The following is a 9,356-nucleotide window of genomic DNA, read 5'->3' as shown; positions in this document are numbered from 1 at the left end:
GCCCGGCGTCGCGAGACTTTTCGAGTCTCCCCCTGCGTTCCGACCGTGTGCGCCTGCGCGCGAAGGAGGGCAAGCGAGTGCTCACACGCGCGCATGTGCGTGCTCTCGCGATATCTGGAGAAACAGGAGCAGGTAGAGAGGAGTTGGGGGAAGGAACCCCCGAGCGGCTGCAAAGGAAGCCACGGCGTCGGCGGCCGGGAGGACGACGACGGCGATTTCTCCCCACGTTCTCGCGAGAGTTGGTGGCTAACCTTCTCCCTTGCTCACTTTTCTACCTTTCCTCTTCCCCCCAACCCCTCCCCCCACCCGAACCTGGAAGCGGCTCCGTTTCGCTCTGGGAAGTACTAGGAGGAAGAGGAAGGTGGGGGTCCCGGCTTGGGGGCCTCGCTAGAGACTCAGGCTGAGGGCAGGGGAGCCCCCTCGGTGTGGACGCAGGGGCCCAGGGGTTTTCCCACACAGCCAGGCCTTGGGGCGGGTGGAGGTGTTCCCATCTCCCCGCCCCCGTGCTCTCTTCTCAGGAACTTAGGGGGTGTTTGAGGTAGGAACTAAGTTAGTGGGGAGGGGGTACCCCTGACCAAGAGGAGAACGTTGCTTAAATATCTGGGTGGCTTAGAAACGAAGGGGCCTATTGTTTGGGGGACCGCTGCTTCAGAAAACTGGGGGTGGGGTGGGGTCTTTTTCTGAAGCTCTCTTTGTGGGGGGTTGGGCAGCAGGTTGGAGAACTCCCAAACTTATTGCCCATTTACAAAGGGACCCAAGAGCATCTTACTTAGTGCTCCTGGCGTGTTTATGTTCTGAAACCGGTGGATAACTGAGGTAAGGTAGTTTTCAGGGTCTTCCATCCTACCTTTGAAGTCTGTAAGTACAGGGGACATTCTTGCCATTGCTGCTTGTCCCCTGTTCAGAGGGTTGGGGGTAGCCTGTGGGGCGACTTCTCCCATAATATAATTTGTCGACCCAGATCCTTGTAAAGAAACCACATTCAGCCCCATGTAGGAGAGAGAAGGGTGGGCTGAATGTAGGAAAGGGTAACGAAAGTGAAAGCAGCCCTTCTGTTTTGGAAGCGGGTAAGTTGAGCTTTAGACTTTGGGGGTTTTGGAGGATTCCCCCCTCTTTTCAAGCACAGTGGAGAAGGAATGCCAAACCCAGAGAGACATGGGGGTAAGAAGGATTCAGGAGGAGGGGGGTCCTTGTATCAAGAAGCAGTGTCCAGCAGCGGCACTTCAAACAGCAAAGAGAGGCACCGACTCTCCAAGCACAAACGACACAAGTCCAGGCATTCCAAAGACTCACCGATGGGGGCCCAAGAAGCTGGAGCACCGCTCGGCAGCATGATCAAGCCATTGGTGGAGTATGATGATATCAGCTCTGACTCGGACACATTTTCAGATGAAGCAGTCCTCAAGCTGGAACGCAGGGAGAATGATGAGAGAAAAGGGACATCGGAAAGGAGTGACCGGCTACACAGGCATCGGCATCATCAACACAAGCGAGTCCGTGAGTTGATGAAAAGCAAGCTGGTAGACAAAGAGAAGAGGCTGGACAGGAACCAAGACTCCTCAGGCAAGTTGAGTTCCACTAAAGAAAGGGTGTCGGGGGCCTCCAAAAAGCTACATGAGGAGAATGATGACCATTCATCTAAGTCATTCAAGAGCAGCAGCAAGGAGTCCCGGTCAGCCAAATCGCACAAGGAAAAGTCCAGGAAAGAACGAGAGACTAAGTCCGGTCACAAAGACCGTAGCAAAAGTCACCGCAAAAGGGATGCTCCTAAAAGTTACAAATCGCTGGACAGTCCAAAGCGGAAATCCAGAAGTCCCCATCGCAAGTGGTCAGACAGTCCCAAGCAGGATGATAGCCCCTCAGGAGCCTCTTACACACAGGACTATGATCTCAGCCCTCCACGCTCACACACATCCAGTAACTATGATTCCTACAAGAAGAGTCCCGGTGGGTCTTCACGGAGACCATCAGTCAGCCCACCATACAAGGAGCCTGCTGCATACCAATCCAATATGCGCTCTCCCAGCCCATACGGCAGGCGGCAGCGGTCGGTCAGCCCATACAGCAGGAGGCGTTCATCAAGCTACGAGAGAGGAAGTGGGTCTTACAGTGGAAGGTCACCTAGCCCATTCAACCGAAGGCGCTCCAGCAGTCCTTTTGTTTCCAAGCGGTCGCTGAGTCGAAGTCCTGTGTCCAGGTGCGTGGCCTTTATCTTTCGTTTAAAGTGTTTGACTTCTTTGGTTCGGATGGTGCTAGTGTCCTGAAGTCAGATAAAAAAAGTATTTGCTTCTCCCCTGTAACGTGATTTGTTTAGGGTACAAGGTCTTTGTTGCTTGATTAGATAATTACAGTGGTGCCCCGCAAGACGAATGCCTCGCAAGATGGAAAACTCGCTAGACGAAAGAGTTTTCCATTTTGGAGGTGCTTCGCAAAACGAATCTCCTATGGGCTTGCTTCGCAAGACGACAATGTCTTGCGAGTTCCTGCTGGTTTTTCCCCCTCCCCCCCTTTTTCTAAGCTGCTAAGCCGCTTATCAGCTGATCCGATCAGCAGATAAGCCTCTAAAAGCCGCTAATAGCTCTAATCCTTCAATGGGCTTGCTTCGCAAGACGAAAAAAACCGCTAGACAAAGAGAATCACAGAACGGATTCTTTTCGCCTTGCGAAGCACCACTGTATTATTTTCACTTTATTGCATTGGGGAACTGAGTTTGAAAGGTAACCAAACCCATTCAGCCAATGAGACACTGGTTCAGTTCAGATGTCGCGCTGAATCATTGTTCCCCAGCCTGGTGCCCTGCAGATTTTTTTAGGCTACAACTCCCATCATTCTTGATCTTTGAACATGCTGGCTGGGGATGATACCAAGAGGATACTAGTTTGGAAAAGGTTGTGCTAAACCATCGTTTAGCATGACAAGAATGAGTACAGTGAGCGTTGGAATAACATGCTTCCTCTTCCTGCTCCTGCATGGCTTTGAGGAGATGTTTAGAAGTTTTTGTTTAGATTAACTAGCTTGTTGTTTGAAACAAGGTAACTTAAAACCATGTGTTAAGCTGCCTTGTTGAAACAAATCATAGTTAGCATCAACCACAATTTAGGATTCAGATAACGCACTGAACTGTGGTTAATGAAAATCGGAAACAAAAAAACTCCTTGGAGCTACACCAGAAGAGGGGATAGGGGAGATGGAAACTACTGCAGCTCATCCTCATCATAGTAAACTAGAGTTTAATGTGACCCCTGAAAGTGAACCATGATTTGGACACAATTTCTGAAGTGGCAAACCATGGTTCCATTTTGTAGCATGTCAGTTTCTAATCTATACAGCTGGTGGAGATGCACAGAATGGGAAAATTGATGGATACCTTTTACTAAATCTTGCTTATGTTAACTAAAAAAGCAAGGTTTAGAGTTGCAGAGAACTGTTCCATCCTGATCCTAAGTATATTGAGCACTAGAAAGTGAGGTACGTTGGAAGTCAATAGAACCAAAGTCTCAGATTGCAGTGGTAACCAAGGTACCAATTTCTCACAAGATTTGTGCCTGGTATGTGGTTACCAGGTTCCACTCGTTTCAGTAGAACTTGGTTTCAATTAAATCTGCCTTGGATAGCTGCTTTTGTCAAGGTAGAACAGGTGAATATGAAATCTCCCCATACATGAGTTGTGGTGTATGTAACCCAAATCTCAAGATGTGTGTCGAAATGTTTGCTTGTGATCCATTACCACATTCATGTTAGATGTCAGTACTTCAGAAATCCCTTTTGAATACAGCTAGTGATCACCTTCAAGGGAATCCAGGCATCCTACAATCTGTTTAAATTGACCTTGGGGGCAGTAAAATGTTTTTAACAGTCAGTCAGTAAAGGGGATCTTGAATTCACTACTAACATCCTTGCTAGTCCTTTGTCAAAGCCAGTCAACACCTTTCACCTGTTCAGTTTACTTAGAATGAGATTGCATTTTTGTCATTTCTGAAACTTAGTTATTTCATAATCTGGATGTGCAGAATTGCTTTGGTCACAGATCACCCAACAGCTTGCTCAGTGTTAGAAACTGAGATATGAAAGCTAGGAACTAAATGGCACCTAAAACCTAGTTATGGGCGCACCAAGGAATGTTTAGGTGCGCTTTTTATAACAAGAATACAAGCTGAAAATGAATGAACTGCGGCTAAAATACTGTGTTCTTTTTTCACATGGGCTAGTCCTTCTCCTGCCCACCCCACTAATATTCTCCAGTCTTCACAGAGTAGTTGGAAGTGGGGAGGAAGAAAAAGGTCCTCCTTTCCTTCTGCTCTGCAGTTTTAATATGAAATCTTAGGCACAGTACTGCGCCCAGAGCTCAGAAACAGCTTGTACTTATGAAATTCCCTGTTGTAAAATGCGCCTAGAACAATGGGAGTTTCGAACACTGAGCTTGCTGCTGGTGCTTTGAATGTGCAAAGTTGCCATTAGACTCTAAGCTCCTTGTGCTCTATCTAGTGCCTAGCACCTTGTCAGTGTGAAACATATAGTCACCATCTTGTTTTGGCTATCTAGTCACTAGATTCTAGTGGGGTCGTATCTGCCAAGCCATGAACTCTGTGGATAGCCTTCAGCAAATCCCTGTCTCTCAGCCACCATTCCCCACCTGTGCAGTAGTAACATCTCTTGGGTCAGGCAGGTTGATTCCTGGCAGCTACTTCTAAACAGTGTAGAGCAAGTGCAGCTGCCATTTCCTGCTCATTAAGGAGCAAGTGCTATCAGAAAATTCTCTCTGGCATACAGCATCTCTTTTTAATGAAAAAGAACTGGATAATGAGAGCTGATTTCAAGCACTTGGAGTACCTTAAGTACTTTTAGGAAGCTGCTATGAAAAGGAGTGCCTGGTGGAGCCTTTGTTAGGTACTAGGTAGAGTAAGCTTGAACAGAGTAGATGTTTAAATATGTGAGACTATGAGGGGATCTCTTTCCTGTTTGTTTTCATACACCCTTGTTCATCTCTTTGGCTTTGTCTACTCTTGACTTTTTTTTCCTTTATGTGTATGCCGCGTTATTTCACTAGGTGCTTAAAAAAACCCTTAACTTGCTCTAGTTCACCTCCTTTTCCTACTGGGAGTAGAAAGTTAATGTTCCTTGATAGAAAGCATGTTCTCTTGCTTCTGGACTGTTTCATGGGAACAATAGGAAAAGACCCCTTAGGGCAAAATAATTTTTTCAAAATTTGAAGAAGCCAAGTATCAAATGAGTTGCCTGCTTTGGACACGGGTGGGGGTGGGGTCCAGTTTCTAGTTTCTAGCCAAATTGAGTATGCTGTTTAATGAGAGTGGGGTTGCAGATCATGGAAAATACCCTACCTGCAGGAACACTTTCCACATTGGCCCATCTACTGTGCAGTTCCTTCACACTTCAGAGGATTCTGGGAAATGTCTTAGCATACATGCTTGGATTTATGGACTGCAAGAGAGGCCTGTTATGTGTAGCCATCACCTCACTGAAATTAAAGTGTGCCCAAGAAAACTGCAGTGCTGTGTGCATTCCAGAGAAATATTGGTTAATGGTGAACAAACTATCTTTTCAGACAACCGTTTCTAGTCTTGTTATTGTGGAAGTTCTGTGGGGCACTCTTTTGAAGTCCGGTGTTATAAATAAATTCTTGAAAAGTTTGAAAATGCCAATGAGGGAATTTCTCATTGTGACAGTAGGTTCCTGAGAGTCGAGAAAAGATGCTCAGACATTCCACTTGCAGTTCTTTGGACTTGTCTTAGTCAAAACAAAAGGGAGGGATAGAGTTACATGGACATAGAGCTTTCAAACAGCCTGGAAAAAACAAAAGAGCTCTTTTCCAGTGTATCAAAGCTTCCCTGCTTGGTTGCTTGAAAGTGATTCTTACTCCGCGTGGAAAGCTAGGCAAGTGGATATTTGCATATATGACTTGGAGGGTCCTTGAAGGAGTTACAAGAAAACATCCTGGTGATTGTGTGTGTAGGATAAATGGATGTCCCCAACAGTGGTGGTCATCTGCTCTAGGGAAGACAATCTGATTTGTGCCCCAGTCAAGGGAGGCACACCCAGGGAAGAACCTACCCAGCAACTGGCTGTTTTTCCCTGATGGAGGCTTTCAGAATAGCAACTGTGAATAGTGAGCTAGCTATCACCAAGAGCCCAACTGGAATTTCCCATGTCAGAGGCCATTCAGAGAGTTTGAACAGTCTGAAATGGCAGGTATGCCTGTTGTAGTTACTTATTGACAGTCTGATGTGCACACAGAATGAGTTAGAGTGACTGGCCTGAAGCTGAATTCAGTTTGTTTACTAAACTGAATCAATGACACTCCTTTTGGTTGCTCCTAGAGGGGCTGCCTTCTGCTGTGTGTGCCCTCCTCCTCCCCAGTCTCCTGGTCCTTGTACAGCCAAATCTCAGAGCCTAATTTAAATTGTCCCTGCCTGTCATAAGCAGCAGTGCATTCAGTCCTGTGCATTTAGTGAAAAATGCAGCTGGGATTTTTCCAACACTGCCTGTGAGTGTCAAAAGTAATGCTGTCTTTCAGTAGTGGTTGTAAAATATATGCCCAAACTTTCAAATCACCTGTAATTAATAAGGCAACCAAATAAAACTTTACTATCTCCAGGAACGTTACATTTTGAGCTGCTAAAATGGCTCTTAGCAGCATCTTGTCCTTGCCAGCTAAGACAGAGTACCAGGATTTGGTTGAGTTTTCATTTCAAAGGAATTGCTTCATCTTCTGAAAACACCTGACTCCAAAAGTTGGTTTAACATTTTTGAACTTGTGAGGTAACTGTTTAGTACATATTCTTTTACTCGAATTCCCCCCCCCCCTATGTTCCTGTGTTCCTGTTTAGGAATGATTTAGATTACGGTGATCAATTGACCTGTCAGGGAATCAGTGTGTTTTTACATGAGTAGAATGTATGCTTTTATTTAAAATGCATCTCTGGGTTATTTGTGGGGCATAGGAATTTGTTCATCCCCCTCCAAAAGAAAATATAGTCCAGCCCACCACATGGTCTGAGGGATGGTGGACCGGCCCACGGCTGAAAAAGGTTGCTGACCCCTGGTGTAGTGTTTCTAGCCCCTGGGCAAGTTGGCTAGGAGCCAAATACACCATGTCCAGAAGTTGTCCACCTCTACTTTGGCAGGTAGTGCAGTGACTGATTGTTTAATGTGTTGTGTAAAAAAAATGTGTCTGAGAACCTCTAATAGAAGCAAATGGGGAAGCCGGTGAGGAGTTAAAATGTTCATTGGAGCCACAGGATCACAGCCATGTTTACACACTTCAAGCAAGCCCCCCATCCCTTTGAGAGCTAAAGGTTTGCGTTTTTACCTAAAACCCGACTGTAGCGTTCTTTGGAGATTCTGATTTTCCCCTTCTTTTTCCACAGGAAGCCAGTGAAGTCTCGAAGTAGAAGTCCTGCTTACTCGAGGCACTCATCTTCGCATAACAAAAAGCAGAGATCTGGGTCCCGCAGTCGCCATTCCAGTATCTCACCTGCCCGGCTACCACTGAACTCCAGCCTGGGAGCTGAACTGAGTAGAAAGAAAAAAGAGAGGGCAGCTGCTGCTGCAGCCGCAGCAAAGGTTGATGGGAAGGAGAGGAAGGACTCTCCTAGTGTTTTATCTAGGAAAGAAAACAGTTTGGCTGAGGTTAAAGAGCCAGCGGTTGAGGCCAAAAAGGCAAAAACGGCTAAACCTGAGAAGTGCCCTTCTGACATTGAGCCAGCAAATGTCACACAGCACAACACAGAGACAAAAACTACTCCTGAGCCCCTAAAAACAAAGGCAGTAGAGAACCACGAGAAGAAACCTCCTGCTTCAGTTAAAGACTCGAAAGCAATGGGAACAAAAGATATGAAACTTGCAGGCGGAAAGGAGGAAACTGTGACTCCAAAGGAAACAGAGACAGCCAAGCAAGAGGTCCCACCTCTTTTGCCTTCTGTTAAGTCACTACCTCCTCTGCCAACATCGTCACCCCCTGCTCAGGCTCCTCCTCCGTTACCCCCTTTGCCTCCATCACCAGTTATTCCCCCTCTTCCGCCTGCCCAGTCACCTGCCACTCACACCCCTGCTTTAGTTCCATCGTGTCTGCCGTCGTCTACCCACTCCAGGACATCTCTGACTACTCAGGCTAACTCTCAACCCACCATACAGTCCTCCTTAAAGGCGCATGTATCTGTGACAACTGCTGTTCCGCATCTGAAAACGTCAACGTTGCCTCCGCTTCCTTTTCCACCTGTCTTGCCTGGGGAAGATGACATGGATAGGTAAGGGGAATAACCAAGCAAACCTCTTCCACAAAGGGTTGGTAATATTATGGACCAGGACTTGTTAGAATTTTATGTATCTGCTCATTTCTCATTGCAAATGAAATAATCTGGTGTTTGAAATGTGATTTGGCTTTCTGAAAATGGCACAGATAGTGAAGAAAAACTCAAGGCCTCAGATGTAGAAAGCAGCTTTGGAATGTATGGAGAGGATACCAGGTATATGGAATGTGTAAAACAGACTTCTAAATTAGTGGGATGGATAGGATTGGGGCTCCCTTGCAGGAAATGGAAGATATGGCCCCAAGTTAGAGCATGTTGAATAAAGGATATTTGCTTGAGTAACAGAGCTGAAAGAGGCTTTAGCCTGAAATTCTGGGCAGCTGTTGCCAGTCAGGATAGTACTGGATTTAGTTGACATGAATGATTGGCTGTACACCAGTGCTATTCCTTGTATAGCATATATCAGGGGTCAGCAACCTAAGTCCCATGGGCCACAAGTGGCCCACGCAGGTTGTTTAACTGGCCCACGAGCCGCCCACTCAGCGAGCCCCCCTGTGCTGCGCTAAAACAGTGTGGCATGGGGACTCGCTTTTGCTGCACCGAAAATCACGTCTGCACATGTGCAGACGCCAGAAATTGCATCTGTGTAGATGCAGACGCTGGAAATCACATCTGTGCAGATACAGACGCCAACGGCCCACCGAGGGATCTCTGCTAGAGTGAACCGGCCCAGGCAAGGTAAACCTTGCCGACCCCTGGCATATAAAAACCTAAATTTTTGTTTTAGTGTTGTTCCCTTGTTCACAATGCCTCACTTATGTGGCCAGCTCAGAAAAAAATCCCCAGTTAGCAAAAGTTTAAGTGCGTCAGGTTTATGCTACTGGGCTCAAATTTTTCTCTTTAAAGGACTTGGCAGTCAGGTTCAGACTATCTTGTCTTGGTTCATTAATCTGAGAAATGCATGAGTGTTTAGCCCTTGCACGCTCCCCTTCACAGTTTGCTGCTTTCCACAGTTAAACTAGGAAACTTCTTGTTAACCCTAGTTTCCTATTTTGGATTAACTGGGAAAATATGGTTACCAGCTTTAAG

At 46.4% G+C, this 9,356-nt stretch overlaps 1 protein-coding gene across 3 annotated transcripts in view; it reads left to right on the top strand.

The window, feature by feature from the left end:
- The first annotated feature begins 557 nt into the window (after positions 1-557).
- Positions 558-9,356, top strand: part of CDK12 (cyclin dependent kinase 12) — a 31,953-nt gene continuing 23,154 nt past the window's right edge. For all 3 annotated transcript variants that reach the window (XM_081168639.1, XM_081168640.1, XM_081168638.1), the window contains exons 1-2: positions 558-2,197; positions 7,386-8,264. In XM_081168639.1, coding sequence (XP_081024765.1) covers positions 1,137-2,197; positions 7,386-8,264 — 1,940 coding nt within the window. In that variant the 5' untranslated portion in view covers positions 558-1,136. The remainder of the gene's footprint in view (positions 2,198-7,385; positions 8,265-9,356) is intronic.

The sequence above is a fragment of the Podarcis bocagei genome (genome assembly GCF_964188305.1).
Source record: "Podarcis bocagei genome assembly, chromosome: 13".
NCBI lineage: Eukaryota > Metazoa > Chordata > Lepidosauria > Squamata > Lacertidae > Podarcis > Podarcis bocagei.
The sequence above is the reverse complement of the archived record's forward strand: the minus strand, read 5'-3'. Positions and strand labels throughout refer to the sequence as shown.